This window comes from Delphinus delphis, chromosome 21 (genome assembly GCF_949987515.2).
Source record: "Delphinus delphis chromosome 21, mDelDel1.2, whole genome shotgun sequence".
Classification (NCBI taxonomy): Eukaryota; Metazoa; Chordata; class Mammalia; order Artiodactyla; family Delphinidae; genus Delphinus; species Delphinus delphis.
This window is the reverse complement of record NC_082703.1, coordinates 18,831,116-18,852,407: the sequence shown is the minus strand read 5'-3', so window position 1 is coordinate 18,852,407 and position 21,292 is coordinate 18,831,116. Positions and strand designations below refer to the sequence as shown.

General features: G+C 36.6%; 1 protein-coding gene across 1 annotated transcript; it reads left to right on the top strand.

Annotated features, from left to right (window-relative positions):
* Window positions 1-6,226: 6,226 nt before the first annotated feature.
* On the top strand, window positions 6,227-19,799 carry FRG1 (FSHD region gene 1). The gene is made up of 10 exons (XM_060001136.1): window positions 6,227-6,342; window positions 6,451-6,528; window positions 8,553-8,623; window positions 12,883-13,008; window positions 13,807-13,864; window positions 14,207-14,321; window positions 15,752-15,856; window positions 17,871-17,962; window positions 18,461-18,571; window positions 19,700-19,799. The coding sequence occupies exons 2-10, from the start codon at window positions 6,467-6,469 to the stop codon at window positions 19,734-19,736; spliced, it is 777 nt and encodes a 258-aa protein (XP_059857119.1). The 5' UTR covers window positions 6,227-6,342; window positions 6,451-6,466; the 3' UTR covers window positions 19,737-19,799.
* Window positions 19,800-21,292: the final 1,493 nt, after the last annotated feature.

Below are 21,292 nucleotides of genomic sequence, written 5' to 3'. Positions count from 1 at the left end.
CCCTTTCAGGAAGCCTGCAAGGTCAAAACCCTTTCCGTGACAGTACTTAGGTGTTACTTGCCTCTCCCACCCCCATCTTCTCCCCAGTGTACACTGGAGTCTCCCATAAGCTGCCTGGTATGTGATATCAGAAGAAATTGAATGTGGAAGCAGATAGGAGAACCAAAATCTCTTCTGTTAAGCCAGACACTAAAGATATATATGCAAAAATATAAAACAATGCCACTCTTCTCATCAATTTTAATAAAATGTTATTTATGTTAACACGTAATAGGTCTATTTTCTAATAATTTTAAAAATTTCTCAGTTTTAGTTTTTAGTATGGTAAATATAGATAGATATAATCCATATTTTAAAAAACTTCTATAGGGTCCTCAATAATTTTTAAGAGTATAAACTTTTTGACACCAAAAAGTTTGAGACCTGACGCTTTAAAGCACATACCCTCTGAAGTAGCTTCCACCTACTCCATTTCTTAAGGACAATACTTGATTGATCATCTCCCATCCCCCTCACCCAAGCTGTGTTGCAAAATCCAGAAACTATTTCTCTACTCCAGGCCTCCCTCATATGGGGAAGTGCTCCATATTGTGGTAATTATTTATTAGCTTCTCTACAAAGAGCACCCTTCAATGTCATCAACCTATTTGAAACCACTTTCTTCATACCCTCTCTCTCTAAGACATGTATTTTAAATGTTCCTTCTCTCCAGCACAAGTAAATAGGGCTCTGCTTAGTAATGTGTCAACAGAAAAAAAGAAAAAAGAAGATGCTTTGAGGCTTTGATAAGTGAGAAAATAATGATAGAATGTGGTAGAATGTCATATATCTCCTGTCCTGTCATCTTGTACTCTATATATCTTCTGTGTATATTAGCCAATGTTACACGTTGAAGGGGTAAATCCATAGAGTATAGTCCAGAATGTCCCAGCTTAGGTCCTTAGAAGATGTGCTCATGATAGCCTACATAACACTCTTGAAATGTTAAATATTTCTACTGAAAATGATTAAAGACTTAAATATAAGACCTGAAAACATAAAACTCCTAAACAAAAACATAGAGAAAAAGTTCCTCAACATTGGTCATGGAAATAATTTTTTGGATGTGACACCAAAGGCACAAGCAACAAAAGCAAAATAAACAAGTGGGACTACAACAGACCAAAAAGCTTCTGCACAGCAAAGGAAACAATCGAAAAATTAAAAGGGCAATCTACAGAGTGGGAGAAAATATTTGCAAATCATATATGTGATAAGGGATTAATATCCAAAACATATAAGAAATTCATTCATTAGAAAAAAAACCTATTAAAAATGGACAAAGGAACGGAATAGATATTTTTCCAAAGGCCAACAGGTATATGAAAAGACACTCAATGTCACTGATCATCAGGGAAATGCAAATCAAAACCACAATGAAATATCACCTCACACCTGTTAGAATGACTATTAGCAGGAAGACGAGATAGTAAGTACTTGCAAAGATGTGGAGAAAAGGGAACCCTTACGCACTGTGGGTAGGAATGTAAATTGGAGCAGCCACTGTAGAAAATAGCATGGAGGTTCCTTAAAAAAGTGAAAATAGGACTTCCATATGATCCAGTAATCCCACTTCTGGGTATATATCCAAAGGAAAGGAAATCAGTATCTCGAAGAGATATCTGCACTTCCATGTTCGATGCAGCATTATTCACAATAGCAAAGATGGAAACCACCTAAATGTCTGTCTATGAATGAATGGATAAATAAGATGTGGTGTGTGTGTGTGTGTGTGTGTGTGTGTGTGTGTGTGTGTACTGTCTCATAGAAACAGAGAGTAGAACAGTCGATATTTTCATGTCAGATCTATATGTTTTGCCTCCATTTTCTTTTAGTCCAAACAACAGCACACAATTTTAGTAGTTAGTGAAATTAGTCTGGACCCACTGCTCTCATACTGCAATCACTGTTAAACCTAACCTTTTGCCACAAAAACACTGGAGAAGAATGTACCATATGCACTTGTCAAAATAAATTGTTTTACCTTGCTTTTAAAAACTCAAGGTAAAACAATTCCTTCCAGAAAAATTAAGAAATAAAAACTTGGAAATGTAAAATATGTTGTTAAGTCTTTGCATAAGGATGCTAATAGAGCATAAACATCAGTTTTTCAAATTTTCATTTCAAATGAAAATTTTTAAGAAGGGGAGGGTTAGTAATTTGTTAAAAACTTCCCATTTAAATTAACTCAAGTAAATATAAGGATTTTCCTTCATTTAAAGCCCTTTTTACAAGAACACTTTAAAGCATAATTGGTTTCTCCCCTAAATCTAATCCCAAGTCACCATTTACAACTGAACATCAAAGATTTCAGAAATGATTTTGAAGCTCTTGCACCTTACTAAGTGCTATTTGCAACCTCAGACTTCTATCATTTTGGACTTTACTTTTGCACAGCAATAAACACACGTCTCCCATTATTCTCTACCTCCATACACTTCTCTTTTCATTTAATATCTAATTTTTCTCATAGTATTCTTACCCATCTTTAAGTATACAAATGACAAAAGATACAGTATAGTACAATACATATAGTATGTGTATAAACATTGTATCTAGTTATAAAAATTTTCCTTTTAAAAACTAAATATTTAATTTTCAGAAAAGATAGAAGTTTGGGGAACAACCTTCTTCCAGCTGCCAGTCATGAAAACATAAATTCTAGGTCAATGTTTCCCAAATTTGCCTGACCACTAAGAATCATTTGTGACACTTACCAAAAACACATATTCCTGCATCCCATCAATGATCTTCTTGAATAAAAATCTCTAGATAAGGGGCCTGGGGGTAAGTGTTTCTAAAAAATATCTTCAGTGATTCTTTTTTTTTTGTCCGCACCGCGCAGCTCGTGGGATCTTAGCTCCCCGACCAGCGATCAAACTCGGGCCCACAGCAGTGAAAGCACCAAGTCCTAACCACTGAACCACTAGGGAATTCCCTGCAATGATTCTTAAGGTCAGTAAAGCTTGGAAAATTGCACAAGGATCCCTCTCATTGAATAACCTTGAAAACTTGGCAATGTTAATGGAAAATATGTTAACAGAATTTCCAATTTCTCCCCTTGCTAAAAACATGTTTACTCACACCTCCTCAATTCATCAAGATCCTAGAGGACTTATGTGACTCCTGAAACACACAGAAACCTGGAGGAGTTGAAAATAAAATCAATAAAAAAAAAAAGCGGCTGTTTAACTTCAAAACAGAGGGTGGAACTAGAAGGGAGAGTCATGAATTTATCTCTATTCCAGTACAAAGCATCGTCTTAGATTCTACAAACTAGGCTGGATACTAATCTACTAAACCATTTGTCATGGTTTTGCTTTGAGCTAGGTTTGAATTGGGCCCATCTTGATTCTGTGGTGCCACCAGGAATCAAGAGTTTAATATTGCCAAAGATTCTTTAATATTCAAACTGGTTTCCATTTTTTTTCTATGTCACAAAGAGCTATGGCTTGAGTGGGAGAATCCTGGCATCACTTACACAACCCATCATACCCACTGCTGCAGAATAAGTGTCCTGGAATACCACTTTGTTCATCTCACCCCACTACTATTTAATCACTCTAAAGTGCTTACTGATTTCATGCAAATTCTTCAGCCAAGGGACTTCCCTGGTGGTGCAGTGGTTGAGAGTCCGCCTGCCGATGCAGGGGACACGGGTTCGTGCCCCGGTCTGGGAAGATCCCATGTGCCACGGCGCGGCTGGGCCCGTGAGCCATGGCCGCTGAGCCTACACGTCCGGAGCCTGTGCTCCGCAACAGGAGAGGCCACAGCAGTGGGAGGCCCGCGTACTGCAAAAAAAAAAAAAAAAAATTCTTCAGCCAAACAATGACCCCAAGGACTTCCCTGGTGGCACGGTGGTTAAGAATCCACCTGCCAATGCAGGGGACACGGGTTCAAGCTCTGGTCTGGGAAGATCCCACATGCTGCGGAACACCTAAGCCTGTGCGCCACAACTATTGAGCCTGCGCTCTAGAGCCCGCGAGCCACAACTACGGAGCCCGCGCACCACAACTGCTGAAGCCCACACGCCTAGAGACCGTGCTCTGCAACAAGAGAAGCCACCGCAATGAGAAGCCGGTGCACCGCAAGGAAGAGTAGCCCCTGCTCGCCACAACTAGAGAAAGCCCATGCGTAGCAATGAAGACCCAAAGCAGCCAAAAATAAATAAATTTATGAAAATAAAATTTTAAATAAGTTAAAAAAAATGACCCCAACTTGCCTTCTCAATCCTAGTTCCCACCACTCTAATCTACATGCCCTGTGCTCCAAACAACAGGGCTGCCCACTGCTCCGTACACAAGCCCTTTACTCTTCTATCTCCATGCCTTTGCTAATACTGCTGCCACTATCAGACATGCCTATCCTCCCCCATCTCCAGCTATCAAAACCCTACCCATTGTTCAAGACCCTTCTCAGATGCCACTTTGACTATTAATCTTCTCCTGATCCCTAGAGCAAGACAGAAGCACAAACTCCTATAACATGTCACCACCACATCCTGCTACAACGTTTTGTTTATATCTTTCTCAGGACACTTTGATATCTAATAATAATAGCTAACATTTATGATGTACTATTTATCAGGAACTTTTAAAAGTATTTTCCTATATTAACTCTCTTAATATTCATCATAACCCTAGGAGGTATCATCCCATTTTATAGCTGAAAAAACACAGTTATGTGGAGGTTAAATGACTATGTCATCTAACTTATGAAGACAGCAAGGTTTGTCCACCCAAGCAGTCTGTCTCCAGAAGCTACACTCTTAATTATGTGTTATACTGCCTCTCACTGCACATTATTTATTTAGATGAAGGCCCTTAAGATCAGGCCCTGAGTCTAAGCATCTTTTGTATTCTCCTATCACCAAGCAGTGTCTTTGCAGAGACAGCTGATAAATAAATAAGGAATTAGCTTCCAATGGCCTGCTATTCCTTACCCATCCAATATGTCTACTTGTGTTTTTCTATCACAACCCATCCTATCTAGTCAAGTCACACTCTGTTCCACTCTCTTCATTATCCCACACCAGGATTTAGACTCCTACTATTTTAACTGACATTTAGGCAAGGTCTACTGTGAAGCAGGCATTGGGTACAGGTGTAGGTGAAACAGGATAAATAAGCCATGGCTCCTGCGTTTAAAAAGCACAGTATTAAACTACAGAGTGAGAAACGAAGACTGTTTGGGGAAATAGAGGAAGTCATTCAAAGTGGCTTTTTGGAGAAAATGAAGCCTGAGTTTGTCTTAAAGGCTGAAAAAAAAGGGTCGCATGAAGAGGGTGGGTAAGAGTCTAAAGCAGCATTCTAGGCAGCAGAAGCAAACAGAGCTCTCCAACATTTCCAATAATTTTGTGTGACTGGAATTAAGGTGGCAGGGGTTCAGTGGTGGGTAAAGAGGTCACGATCACCAGTTTACTAAGTGACGCTAGGATTTTCCCTCCAGAAAGCAACAGGCTTCCCTTTAATAGATTTTAGGTAGGGGAATAATGATCAGCGATTTATTTAGAGAGATCACTCAGCACTACAGAGGACGGTTTGGAAGGTGGAGAAAATGGAATCAGGGAGGTGGATTATCAAACTGATGAGATCGGAACAGGTGATTGAAGTTGTGAAAGCCTCTCAAGACCCCCCATATGGAAAGACCTCTCTGATTACATTAGTTTCCACGGTCACCCTCCCACTCTACCTCCGCCCAAATTCCTGCAGCACTAGTGAAATCTTCGGCCCAAATGTTGGCACTTAATTGTCTTTTATTTTACTCCCTATTTGTTTCCTGTACATTACTCGAGACTCCCTAATTAAAACAGTACAATAAACGTTTACGTAATTGAGATGGCTCGTGACGTCGTCCAAGGCCAGGTAACGCGTTCTGTGTTACCTAGCGCCCCCGCCGCCCCGCTCCCACATGCTGGCTCAGCCCTCGGCCGCGGGGCGCAGTCAGGACCCGTCTGCTGTGCAGAGTCCGGAGGGTTGACGGAGTCATTTATTTCACCCTCTGATCTAACTATCGCCTCCTCCCGAGACCTAGCAGGCGGCTCTCTCCAGAGTGGCTCAAGACGCCGAGCAGGGCTGTGAGACCCGCCACATTCACCAGAGGGCGCGTCTCCCCAGTTTCCTCGCTTAGAAAGGCCCTAAGGTTCCCGTTCTCAGGACGGAGCAAATGAACGCTGGTATATTTAGGCCCTCTGCGGTCGCCGTAGCCCCAGCCTGTCAACAGGAAGTAGAATTCTATTTGGGGCTCATTATTCGGGAGAGAAAGGCCAGGGTTTCGGGGGAAACACGCCCACCCCGCTGCTGCGTAAGTTCTCAGGGAGTTTGGACTCCATCCCCACTCTTGTGCCTCCCTCGCCCGCTTCTGCCCCGGTTAACGTATCTTGCCCTGAGCCAGCTCCCTGTCTTAATACAGAAGCGTCACCGCGACCATGGCCGAATACTCCTACGTGAAGCCCACCAAACTCGTGCTCAAGGGAACCAAGGCCAAGAGGTAAACCGCGAGTTTGTGCGGGAGAATCTGCCCCTCTTTTCCGACAACCCTCCGCTCTCCTCTCCCTGCGGCTAGGCTGTGGAAGCCGCCGGGAGCTGTCATTCAGGCTCCCAGCCCTTGGGCCTGGCCTCCTGCCGAGATGGACTCAGTTCCCGGCGCGGGTGCGGAGACGCACCGCCAGAGTCTCGCCCTAGCTGGGCGGACCGATAGCCGAGGAGCCACAAGTTCGGGTCTCTTGATGAGCGCCCCCCACCTCCAGATCTATGCTTGGTGGGTCTGTATTAGTGTGATAGTGTAGGTTATAACAGTAGCTTTCTTTATTAGGAATAATTATTTTCAACATTGTCTCCCTCCCACCTAGAAAAAATTAGCTTTTAATGCAATATGTAGATGTGGATTTTGAAAAGGATATGGGTTTGAACCTGGACTCCACTAAATACTAATTTTGTGATTTGTGGCAGGTACGTTAATATCTTTGAGCTTCCATTTATTCGTTTATTGGGAGAGATTAATGATACTCTAAAAGGATTATTATGAGGATTAAGTGAGATAATATGTACAGTAAGTAACTAGAGCCAAATACAAGGAAGAAGTTATAGTGGTGATTTATGAGTATTAGATTTTTAGGAAAAGATATCTGCCCACTCATACCTCCACCTCGTTTTTAACTGCTATATTTGCTCGGAGTTGATTATTCACAAAAATGTTGAGCATTTCATCCTGGTCTGATAGAGTTTTAGGTACGTTTATGAGAGATAGAAAGAAAGTGTCAAGGAGCAAACTGAAGCCACTGCACTTGAGAACTCTGCCTAGGGGTCTGGCATCAAGAATTTATCCTGAATACATGTGAAACTGTTACTGTCTGAATTCATAGGAGGGAGGGGAGAGTTAGCTTCTGAAAGCTTATTTTGTGATGAAAATACAAACAAGTGTGTCTTATAATCATTATAACTATCAATATAATTAACACATACATAGCACTTCCTATGTGCCAAGAACTGTTCTAAGTACTACATGTTAACTTTTTTTTAAAGTCACTCTGGGTTTTCTTTTAATTATTGAGATATAATACATATACTATAAAATTCATCCTTTTAAAGTAGAATTCAGTGCCTTTTAGGATATTCACAAGGTTCACCACTGTCAAGTTGCTGAACATTTTCATCATCTCAAAAAGAAACCCCACAATCATTAGCAGTCACTCCCCATTCTGCTCATCCCCTAATCCCAGGCAACCACTAATCCACTTGTCTGTATCAGTTTGCCTCTTCTAAATATTTCATATAAATGGAATCATACAATATGTGGCCTTTTGTACCTGGCTTCTTTTCCTTAGGATAACATTCTCAAGTTTCATCTATGTTATATTAGTACTCATTCCTTTTATGGCTGAGTAATATTCCATTGTATGGATACAACACATTTTGTTTATCCATTCATCAGTTCATGGACATTTGAGTTTCCACTTTTTGGCACTTGTGAATGATGCTGCTATGAATATTCTTAATACAAGTTTCTGTGCAGACATATGTTTTCTTTTCTCTTGGGTGTATACCTAGGAGTAGAATTGTTAAGTCCTATGGTAACTCTGCATTTAACTTTTTGAGAACTCCAAACTCTTTTCTAAAGTGGCTGCACATTTTACATTTTCATGAGCAATGTATGAAGATATGCATTTTCTTAATCCTCACAACAGCCTTAAGAGTTGTGTTAAATTATTATCCTCACTGTGTAGGTGGGGAAACTGACTTATTTTCCAAAAATCACAGAGCTAAGAAATGACAGAATCAGGCTTTTAAAAGGCAGTCTGGCTCCAGAGTCTGTTCTCTTAACTGTAACACAGTATGTACAGGATCAGAAGTGACTTCTCAGGATTAGAAGTAAGAGGGCATATCAATGTATATCATTGTAAATCAATAATTTATATATCAATGTACATCTTAAAAGAGTCTTCTAAGATTCCATCATATGACAGTATGCAAATCAATATATCTAAACTCATCTATATAAATTACCTCCTATAGTAAGAAGAAAAAGAGCAAAGAGAAGAAGAGAAAAAGAGAAGAAGATGAAGAAATTCAACTTGATATTGTTGGTGAGTCAGTTTTGTATACCTTATTCTGAGAAAAGTTAACATTGGTTGAGATCCCTTTAAAACTATTTTCCTAGTAGGGATAAGTAGTAAAAAGGAAGTAGAAGGAATTTATGACCGACTCATATTTGTCTTAAAGTGCTCAAATATTACTTATAGTTATAGATTGCTTTTATGCTCTAGCACAGTAGATGTCACTGCTGAGGCCTTTTCTTCATCATCAGGACAAAGCACAGGAGAGAGGAAACATGGTTCTCTGAATCATTACACTGCTTAATAACCCAGAGATTCTGATATATCATTTTAAAAAAGGTCTAATATAGATAAATATTATTTTTTATTTTATTTTATTTTTTGTGGTACGCGGGCCTCTCACTGTTGTGGCCTCTCCCGTTGCGGAGCACAGGCTCTGGACGCACAGGCTCAGCGGCCATGGCTCACGGGCCCAGCCGCTCTGCGGCATGTGGGAACCTCCCGGACCGGGGCACAAACCCGTGTCCCCTGCATCGGCAGGCGGACTCTCAACCACTGCGCCACCAGGGAAGCCCAATAAATATTATTTAACCAAATACATTTTACAAATTATTTTCTCTTTCTCTCTTTTTTTTTCATATTGATATCCAGTTGTCCCAGCATCACTGATAAATAGACTTTCCTTTCACCATTAAAGTGCTTTGGTATCTTTGTCAAGAATCAATTGACTTTATATGTGTTAAGTCTATTTCTGGACTCTGTTCCATCGATTTGTCTACTGTTCTAGTGATATATTTGTCTTGATTACTGTCATTTCATAAAGTCTTGAAATTAGGTTGTGTGAATCTCCCAACTTTATACTTCTTCTTTATACTTCTATACTTCTTTATACTCTTCTAGATCCTTTGCGTTTCCATATAAATTTTACAATTTATTATTTTCTACCATAAATCCTGTTGGATTTTCTGGGAGAATTATATTGAATCTAGGTCATTTGGGGAGAATCAACATTAAGTGTACTTGGTCAAAATGGCACAGAACATGTAAAATACAAATAATTTAAAATCATTAACTATTACATTTTTAAGAAAGTTTTAATGATCATAGGATGCTGATAATGATTCTAGGTAAAGCATTTTTTTTTTTTTTTACTGAAAACAATTATCGCTATAAGTCAGAAATAAATTATGTAAAGCTCTCACTAAATTATTTTAATTGTGGTAAAATATACATAACAAAATTTATCGCTTTAGCCATTTTTAAGTGTACAATTCAATGTCATTAAGTGCATTCACATTGTTATACAGCCATCACCACCATCCGTCTCCAGAATTTTTTTCAGCTTGCAAAACTGAAACTTTGCACCTATTAAATTATAAATGCCCATTCCTTACTCCCCCCTAGTCCCTGGCAACCTCCATTCTATTTTCTGTCTCTCTATTTTCTGTCTCTATGAATTCAACTACTCTAAGTACCTCAGAAGGGTGGAATCATACAGTATTTGTCCTTTTATGACTGTCTTACTTTGCATAATGTCTTCAGGGTTCATCCATGTTGTAGCATGTGTCAGAATTGCCTTCCTTTTTAAGGCTGAATAATATTCCTTTGTATGTATATACCACATTTGTTTATCCATTCATCTATCAATGAAAACATGGGTTGCTTCTACCTTTTGCCTGTGAACATGGTTGTATAGATATCTCTTCAAGACTCTGCTTTCATTTCTTCTTGGTATAGACCCAGAAATGGAATTGCTGGATCATATACAGTAATTCTATTTGAAATTTTGTGAGAAACCACCATACCATCACATTCCCACCAGCAGTGCACAAGAGTTCCAGTTTCTCCACATCCTCATGAACACTTGTTATTTTCTGTTTTTTTTGATAATAGCCATCCTAATGGGTATGAAGTGGTATCCCATTATGGTTTTGGTTTGCATTTTCCTAATGATTAGTAATGTTGAGCATCTTTTCATGTGGTTATTGGCCATCTGCATATCTTCTTTGGAGAAATGCCTATTCAAGTCCTTTGCCCATCATTTGAATTGGGTTGCTTTTCTTGTGGTTGCTGAGTTTTAAGAGTTCTCTACATATCCTGGATATTTATTCCTTATCAAATACGTGATGTACAAATATTTTCTGGTTGTCTTTTTACTCTATTGATAGTGTCCTTTAATGCACAAAAATTTTTCATTTTGATGAAATCCAGTTTGTCTGTTTATTCTTTTGTTGTTTGTACCTTTGATGTCATATCCAAGAAATCATTGCCAAATCCAGTGTCATGAGGCTTCTCCCATATGCTTTCTTCTTAGAGTTTTATCTTGATAGTTTCAGCTCTTACATGTAGGTCTTTGATGCATTTTGAGTTAGTATGTGTATATTATATTAGGTAAGGTCCAGCTTCATTTAAGCTAAACTTTTACTAATTTTTTATTAGTTATGAGAAGCCTGACCTGTTTAGCTGAATAGATAATTTTGTACAATGTGATTAACTCAATTTTAAAAATGTTTTATTATGGAAAATTTTCAAACTAATACATAAGTAGAGAAAAGAATGTAATGAATCTTCCATGAATATAATGAATCACTGAGCTTTAGTAATAATCAATATTTTAACAGTCTTGTTTGATTTACACACATGCCCACTGTGAGATAATCTCTCATACATTTTTCTGGAGAATTTTAAAATAAATAACAGATACTAAGTCATTATAAATGTGCATTTCTTACAAGGTCAGTCTCTCTCTCTCTTTTCTTCCTTCTGTTTTGCTCTTTCTTTTAATACATAACACTATCTCATTATCAGACCCAACAAAAATTGGATACAATTTAGGTTTGTACTCAACAGTGAAAAGCTTTTCCTCTAAGATCAGGAACAAGACAAGGATGCCCACACTTGCCACTTTTATTCAAGATAGTATTGGAAGTCCTACAGAGCAATTAGGCAAGAAAAAGAAATCCAAATCAGAAAGGAAGAAGTAAAAATGTCATTATTTGCAGATGACAGGATATTATATATAGAAAACCCTAAAGACTCCACCAAAAAACTGTTAGAACTGATCAACGAATTCAGTAAAGTTGCAGAATACAAAATGAATATACAAAAATTTGTTGCATTTACTATACATTAATAATGAACTATCAGAAAGCGAAATTCACAGTCCCATTTACAACTGCATCAAAAAGAATAAAATACCTAGGAATAAATTAACAAAGGAGGTGAAAGACCTATACACTGAAAACTATAAGACATTAATGACAGAAACTGAAGAAGACATGTAGAAAAGATATTCCATGGTCATGGATTGGAAGAATTAATATTGTTAAAATGTCTAAACTAACCCCAAAGCAATCTACAGATTCAGTGAAATTCCTATCAAAATTCCAGTGGCATTTTTCACAGAAGTAGAACAAACAGTCCTAAAATTTATATGTACCACAAAAGACCCCAAATAATCAAAGCGATATAGAGAAAGAAGAACAAGGCTGGTGGTATCACACTTCCTGATTTCAAAGTATATTATAAAGCTAAAGTAATCAAAACAGTATGGTACTGACATAAAAACAAACACATAGATCAATGGAGCCAGATAGAGAGCCCAGAAATAAACCCATGCATATTCCAGGAATATACAATGAGGAAAGGACAGTCTTTTCAATAAATGATGTTGGGAAAACTGGACTGCTATCTTGTACCATACACAAAAATTAACTCAAAATGAATTAAATGTTTAAATGTAAGACCTGAAACCATAAAACTCCTAGAAGGAAAATATACGTAATAAGCTCCCTGACCTCAGTCTTAGCAATTGTAATTATAATCTGGAGGGATACATAAGAAACAGGTTGCAGTAGTCATTGCCTCTGGAAACCAGTCGTGGATGACTAGAGGCTGATATGAGAGAGTCTGTTCTCTATATATCATTTTGTACCTTCATGTGTACTGCTATTTTACATTTTAAAAGAACCTAATCTTGACAGTGGTGGTAGTAACCTAGATCTACATACCGGCATAGAAACATACAAGTGAGTGTGTGTAAAAGTGATGAAATCTGAATAAGTTTCATGGATTGTATCAGTTTTATGGATTTGGTTTTGATACTGACTATAGTTATGCAAGATGTTAGCCATTGGGAGAAAGTGATTAAAAGGTATATGAGATCTCCCTGTATTATTCTTACAACTACAAAATAAAAATTTTAAATATGTTATAATGACAACAGCAACAAGTAAGAACCTTCTGTCAAATCCAGAATATAAATTTAAATTACTGATTTTATTTTTTAGGAATCTGGTGGACAGTAACAAACTTCGGTGAAATTTCAGGAACCATAGCGATTGAAATGGATAAAGGAACCTACATACATGCACTTGACAATGGACTTTTTACACTGGGAGCTCCACATAAAGAAGGTTTGTGTCTGGTAGAAGCAATGGAAGGGAAAAGGCTACAGTATATATTTTATAACATTCACTCACTTAGGCCAAATTCTAACAAATCTCAAATATATTCCAAAGGAATGAATCCATTGATTTGACTCTTCCATTTTTTTTCCTTCTTCACTATTTACCAGTTATTGGCAACTCCCTCTTTCCAGTATAAGCATTTGAAAACATTCTGTATAGTTCCAGAAGAGTATCCATGGGAATCAAAAACAATATGAATAATTGAAATAATAAGTAGGAAGAAAAAGAAAACCTGGTTGAGTCAAAGGTTTGAATTCCTTTATTCTTTAGACCTTTTGCCAAAACTAATCTGGAGCATTAAATAACTGTTAATAATTTAAAGTTTTCTCATTCCTTTTAGCCCATGGGAAGAAGCACTAATGAGATACGAAGAAATTAGAAGATTAAAAGGCAGTAGCTTTTTGTCTGAATGGCCATCCCTTGAATAACTTAAAGCATGTAGCTTTTTAAATATTAATTGCTTATTTGTCTATGTGCTAACTGCATTTTAAAATACAAAGAGATAGTATCTTGGAAGTGACTAAATAAGCATCATGCTGACCTATCTTGTTAAGTATGTAAAACTAAACATGAGTTATATAGAAGATAAAGTAACTCTTGATACTATGAATACTGTATTATAATTACATCATAATATAATATTCTTATGTTTGTTTTTAAAAGAGCTACTTCTTTCAAGCTAAAGAGTATCTTTATATTTATAAGAAATGTCAAATTTATTTCAAATTGTTTTTTCTCCTGTAGTTGATGAGGGTCCTAGTCCTCCAGAGCAGTTTACAGCTGTCAAATTGTCTGATTCCAGGTAAGCTTGAGTTGAACTATAATTAATACATTGTAATACAATATGATACATTGTAATGGAATATTATATATCGATTAAAAGTAGTGTTTTTGAAGAATAATGAATTTGGAAAATGTTTGCTATATAAGGTATTATATAATACTTGTATTAAGAAAGTAGAATATTAAATTGTATACATAGAACTACATTGTCCAGTACGGTAGCCACTAGCCACACATGGCTTTTGAACATTTGGACTATGGTTAGTCTTGAATTTTTATACACACACATACTATTTTTATGTTCCATATTTAATTTCCTTTCTCTCCGTTTTTAACATTGATCTATTTTATTGATCTGAAGAATTGCCCTGAAATCTGGCTATGGAAAATACCTAGGTATAAATTCAGATGGACTTGTTGTTGGGCGTTCAGATGCAATTGGACCAAGAGAACAATGGGAACCAGTCTTTCAAGATGTAAGTACTCTTATTGTTTATAAAAGTTCCTTGTCAGTGAATGGGAAAGTCTCTAACATTCATTGAGAACATATGTTCAAAAAAACCAAAAAAAGTAGACTGCAATAATGCATTAAATTTTTTAAAACCAACATGAATTCATAACCTTAAAAAGAGCTAAAAAAATAGTGCAACACAGGGGGAAAAAAAATCAACAAAGTGAAAAGACAAGCTATGGATTGGGAAAAGTATTTGCAAACCATATATCTGACAAGGTGTTAATGTCCAAATTATATAAGAAACTCATTCAATAGCAAAAGAAAGAAAAATTTTAAAATGGGCAAAGAAACTGAATAGATATTTTTCATTATATCAACAGAAAACACCAACATTGGGAGGGAGGGAGACGCAAGAGGGAAGAGATATGGGAACATATGTATATGTATAACTGATTCACTTTGTTATAAAGCAGAAACTAACACACCATTGTAAAGCAATTATACCCCAATAAAGATGTTAAAAAAAAAAACAAAACAAACAAACAAACAAAAAAAAACACCAACATATGATAAGGCCAGGATGATAAGTCAGATACTACCAGTTATATAGAATTTGAGGGATGTTCATTTCACTTTATTTTTGGGAAAAACACTAAGTTTTAAAATTTTAAATTTAAATGAAAGAAAGACTTAAAAGTCCCTGATGTAACAAGTAAAACTTTGTTACAAAAAGGTACTCAGCAGAAAGATCAGCAGCACATATTTAAATCACCTTAGACTATACAGCCACATCCAAGCTTACCAAAAGTCATCCAGGTGACAGAAAACCGAGCCCTTACCACCTCAAATAAGAAATTAAGTCAAATCCATGTTATTAGCACTTTTGTAACTGGATATGATAGAAGATTTAATTCTTCCTACACCCAGAAGTCCCTCAGACATTGATTCTTAAAGTTCTGAGCAATAAATTCAAAGGCATCGAAGGCTAGCTTTTATGAGATATATGTTCTCTGCGTTTTTTTTTATTTTATTGAAGTATAGTTGATTATACTTCAACTATGATATGTTTTTATATTTTCTAATTATGGAGAAAAATTTAAAACACTACTATTATAATTTTTTTTGTCTTTAAAGCTAACTTTTTAAAACACTAAATCAGTTATATCCTCAATAAATCTCTGAGGCCAACGGAAATAATTCTATTCCATACAGTTAGAATTTAGTCCTACTAATAGAATATACTAAAAATATTTAATGTGGTTATCTTTGAGTAGTAAGATTATAGGTGATTTTGGTTTTCTTTTCTGTATGTTGTTTTTTTTTCCAAGTTTTCTTCACATTATTTTTCCTGATTACTTTTAGACATGGGAAAAATTCAATTTAGTCTCAAGACTTAAGAATTTTTTTCACAGGTATTCTCATAACTTATTTCTTATTATTTTGTTCATTTAGGGGAAAATGGCTTTACTGGCCTCAAATAGCTGCTTTATTAGATGCAATGAAGCAGGTGATATAGAAGCAAAAAGTAAAACGGCAGGAGAAGAAGAAATGATAAAGGTAATCATGAGACTTTTCTATAGACTAATACATGTCACATGTATGATGTGACTGCTTCTCTTTAAAATGTTGTAATCTGATCCAGATTCGCTGTGTGTAATGCATTAGTGAGGGCCAGAGTGGAAGGCTTAAAGAAACGAGGGAAAAAAGCCTTTTGTAAGGTGGCTTTAATCCTTATAAATAAAGCATTAAAATCCATGTTACATTTTCTCCACTATCAGCATAATTTAAACACATCTATCAAGTATCTGCATATGTTTTGTTTTAAATTCTGTGTCATATATTTGATTTTATTTTTAAAATGTTCTCGATTTTCATAATCCTCAGTTTTACAGTCTTACAGTATTCTTTTTACCTTGAAAAATATCACTAATCTTTTTAAACAAGAATATTAATACCAGTAACTCTTCATTTCATTATTTGGAGTTGACTGATGGGGAAAAAAATACCATTCTAGACAGCTCAGGAATTAGAAGTTTCGGTCTATGTTCCATAGTTTTCTCAAAAGTCATTTTCACTGCCAAAATCTCAAAAAATTTAAATCTAAAACCTAGATATTCTTGTTATATTTTAAAATGTATTAGTCATAATATTTTTCAATTATATAAACAAAACTACAGCAAGTAGCTGCAGGTACTCTGCTGAGTGAGGCTTTACAGAGGAGGAGACAACCTTTGACCTTCCCTACATCCTCACTGTTTTGATCAGTCACTTCATGAAGTCACACAGATAAAGTGGAGACAGGATGTGTACCCAGGCCCAACTGACTCTAGAAATTACGTTCCACATCACACTGCTTCTCAGGAAGCAGTCATTAGAAAAATGCTGGTGGATTTCTGACTCACCTATTTTTAATTTTATTTATATTTAATATTATTGTATCGTGCTTGAAGTGTTTTTCATCTGGATTACATTATAAAAGTATGATTATTAAAGACAAGCAGTACAAATGTATGTGCAGTACTTTGCACATCTACAGAAATAAAAAAACACTGTGTTATATTTATCAATAATTACAACCGTTTTTATATGAAGTACCTGTCAGATTTCCGTGGGTCTGTCTGGTTAGTCAGGTACCTGAAAGCTCTGAGCAATGATAATCCAGGACTCTTTCCACCTTGCCTTTTACATTGCAGGCTCTGCTAGTCCGTGTCAGCATCCACCTTTATAGCCTAGCCTTATCTACCAGAACACATTCCCTCCTGCCGAAAGCAGTATTGTGTCACAGACCTGGCCCAGAATTTCCCCAGGTCTTCTAGGACTCCTCCAGCCAAAACTGTCACACACATATTATTTGCACATGCCTATTGCTCACCAGTTTCTAAGCAATCTTGGAATTATGCTCTAAGGCACAGAGATCCCTTTCCAATGTGGGTCCTTTGGGTTGCAAATTGCCCGTTTCATGGCCCTGAATTCTGTCCTCTTCTTACCCCCCTCAGTTGATCCTAATTGCTGTATCTGTATCAATTAATTTATGGAATGTGATAGTAAGTATCTGTCAAAACTGATGAAAGTATAAGGAGGATTTAAAAGGGATAGATTCCAATTAGATGAAAACAAATTGTGTTATGTTAAAAGTTTTAATGTGTTGGTAATATCTTATGCATAGTAAAATAGCTACTATCTTAAACTTTCAGTGTTATAAAATGAACACTAAATTGCAGGATAATTTGATCCTACTGTATTTACTTTTGCAGCCAAAATTAAATTAGTTAAATTATTGCCTAATTGGCTTAGTGGGATCTGATCTGTAAAATGCTTTTCAAATAAGTTTCTCTTCAGTGTTTCTGATGTAAGGGCTCTAAAGAAACGTATAATAGCAATTATTTAGATAAATTATATATATAAATAAAAACACATATCTAGAATCTGTCTTTTTCTGAATCTAATTGCTAAGTTAACTGTTTTCTTCTTTTGCATAAGAAATCACCTAGAATGTTCTTCTGTAATAAGTAAGGTGGAGCAGGGGGAAGATAAATGTGTAACCTGTTGGGTTCTCATCTCCAATATCCAGATTAGATCCTGTGCTGAAAGAGAAACTAAGAAAAAAGATGATATTCCAGAAGAAGACAAAGGAAATGTCAAACAGTGTGAAATCAATTATGTGTACGTATATTTTTTCCTTTTAGAACTGTAGATTTGGCAGTGAGATGCTTCTCAAGGCACCTAAAATAAAATAACCTGAAGGACAAGCAGAGACAACATACTGTAGACTCTAGGACAGAGCACTAAACCGAATGCTTCTCTTAGGCTTCAGTTTTTGTAATTATCATCCTGCTAGCTTTCAATGCTCAAATCACTTGAGTTAATTTATTCTCCCTACTCTATAGAGTGTCTGTCATTGTCAGTACATAATGCCAACCAAATGCTTCCAGGACACAGGAGACTCCAGCCAATATTCCAAATCTTGAATTTGTAGAGCTATCCAAACAACTGCCTCTTTGATGGTGGGGTACTAAAGTCATTTTTGTTGTTGAAAAGTTGTATATTATTTAAGAAAAAGGTTTTTTTAAATAAAAAACTTTTAAAAATATTTTAAGCTCATCAGTAAACATGTATAATCAAAGTTTGAGATATTTTTCAAGAAAGATATTTTCTTAACAGAAAGAAATTCCAGAGCTTCCAAGACCACAAACTTAAAATAAGTAAAGAAGACAGTAAAATTCTTAAAAAGGCCCGGAAAGATGGATTTTTGCATGAAACACTTCTGGACAGGTAGGCATATTTTTAATCATGTCCAACTATTTTCAGTGGCCAATAGAAGTAGTGTATATAAACCCATGTTCTTTTTTAATTACCGTAATTTTCAAATTTTTGTCTTTATTTTTAATTTTTGAATGTGGTGGTATTACCTTAAAAGGACATCATAAGTCTGGGAAAAGATCACCAAGAAAGAATATCTGGAAATAGCCAGATTCCAAGTGCTTATATATTTTATTGCAAGAAATTCAGGTCTGACTGAAACTGTTTCATAAATTTATTTACCATCAACTTTTTATAACTATCAGAACCAGGGCTAGAAAGAAGTTCTTTGACTAATTTCAAAATTCAGTGAGTTCTGTTAAAGTAGTGCAGCTTTCCAAAAATGAGATAAAAATCAGTTTAAAAATTTCTAAGTATAAAATTGAATAACAAAATTGAAGCACTTTCATTAAGTTGAATTCAGATGTGTGCAGGATATTTATCATAGCACATTATTAATATTTATTTATTAGTATTCCTATTTAGGTAAGTAGTGTCCTAGATTTACAACATTTAAAAAATGCTTAGGGCTTCCCTGGTGGCGCAGTGGTTGAGAGTCCGCCTGCCGATGCAGGGGACACGGGTTCGTGCCCCGGTCCGGGAGGATCCCACATGCTGCGGAGTGGCTGGGCCCGTGAGCCATGGCCGCTGGGCCTGCATGTCCGGAGCCTGTGCTCCGCAACGGGAGAGGCCACAACAGTGAGAGGCCCGTGTATCACAAAAAAAAAGAGTAAGGCCTGTGTCCTCTAACTTTTATCACTTATGAAAATACAACATTGCCACCTTGTTAAATAGAAGCTTAGAGCATGCTTAAATTCAGAGGCAATTAAAATCGCTGTTATGGATTTAAAAAGCCCTCAAGCAACATGAGTTAAAGATCAGGAAAAGATTTTTTTTGTAAGAATAAAATCCATGTAGTATGAAACATAAAATTGAAAAGTAAAATTTTAATTAAACTATTTTAATATAGGCAGTGTGGTAATATAATAACCAAAATTGAGAGCACAATTTCTGAGCATGAGTTTATGTTTAGTAGCAGTTGGCTATATATGACATGTTTCTACATAGATTAATTTTTATTATTTGTTTTTGTTTAAACAGGAGAGCCAAATTGAAAGCTGATAGATATTGCAAATGACCAGGATTTTTGTTTCTGTCTTCTTTTTTTCTGAATAAAAAAATCATTGGAAGTGTTTTAACAGAATTATTGGGCTGTTATGGAATTACTGCTGAACCAGTTGCTAGATTGAACCAAGACTAATCGAGTTTAATTGAGATTCTCCATGGATGTACTTTTTTAGTCAACTGCAGTGTTCCACATGGAAATGAAACTTAGAGTACACACTTAAAGTACCACAGAATTCTCTTCTTTTCTGGATTTCCTGTCATAAAGCATGAAGTGCTACTCTGTGAAACTGATGCTTCTTGTGCAGCTTGTGGAAGCTGTCTTATTGCTTTACAGTCTTACTTTGCATTACTCAGTACAATAGATGCCTAATCAGTACCTTTAAAAGGAAATTAGAAACTCCCAATCCAATCAGTCAGCAAGGCTTTGATTCTACCTCTTAAATGTTGCCCAAATCACACACAAGCCAAACAAATATCAGGACAAGGGGACTGCACAGAGAGAAAGAAATCGGGTATTAAGCAGTGGGATGGGAACAGGAAACATTTTACAAAAGAGCGAGTAGGTTCAGAACAGAGGCTAAGAGTAAAATTGGGGAAATTCCCTACTTAGGACAGTTTAACCACAATGGATATGTATTTATATAATGCTTTCATCCTCACGTGTGGGATGGGATGGGAGCTATTAAAGAGGCTCAGACACTAAGCATTGCTGAGGTCTGCTATGCTGAGACAGTTTTATTCCTAGCCTGTCTCTTTCTGAGTTCCTGAAAACAGTATTCAGGAGCCTGTGCTCCGCAACGGGAGAGGCCACAACAGTGAGAGGCCCGCGTACCACAAAAAAAAAAAAAAAGAATCGCCTAGGTTACCTGTAGATTTCCAAGACCCATCCTTAGAGGTACAGGCTTAGCATATCTAGGATTAGTCCCCAAAACTGACATTTAACAAGCACTCCAGGTAACTCGGAAGCAAGTGATCTGAACCACACTTTGAGAAACACTACCCTCAAGAGACTGAAGTCTTATTTCCAACGGTAGCCTGGTACCAAAGACCATCTGCCGGCCAACTGATTTCCCTGGAACAAACATTCTGTCTGCCTGAATTTTTGAACGGAGTATATTCCTGTATTCCTTGTCACCATGCTCACCCTCATGTTCACCCAGTTCTTGCCCCCATTTGAGAGAGCAGGACTAATTACAGGTCCTGGCAACTGGAGGATACAGATTAAAAATAGGCATCGCCTGCCCTCATGGAGTTTATACACTAGTGAAGGAGGACAACAAATGAATAAAAATTGCAGGTAATAGGTGAGTGTTCCTTCCCTGTTTCCAGCATTGCACTTTATAGAACCCCCATTATGCAATGAAGTTAGTCTGGGAGAGTGGCAGAGATCAAGAATCAATGTTTTTACATATAGTCATGTGGTGCACATTTTTCCATCTTGTGCATGAGCCGTTATCGTGAGGAATTTTGGTTAAGGCACTATCAAAATCAAGATACATTCTGATCAAACATTCCCCTGATTTACTAGTTTAGTAACCTTATCAAAAGGAAGGTTATATACAATAA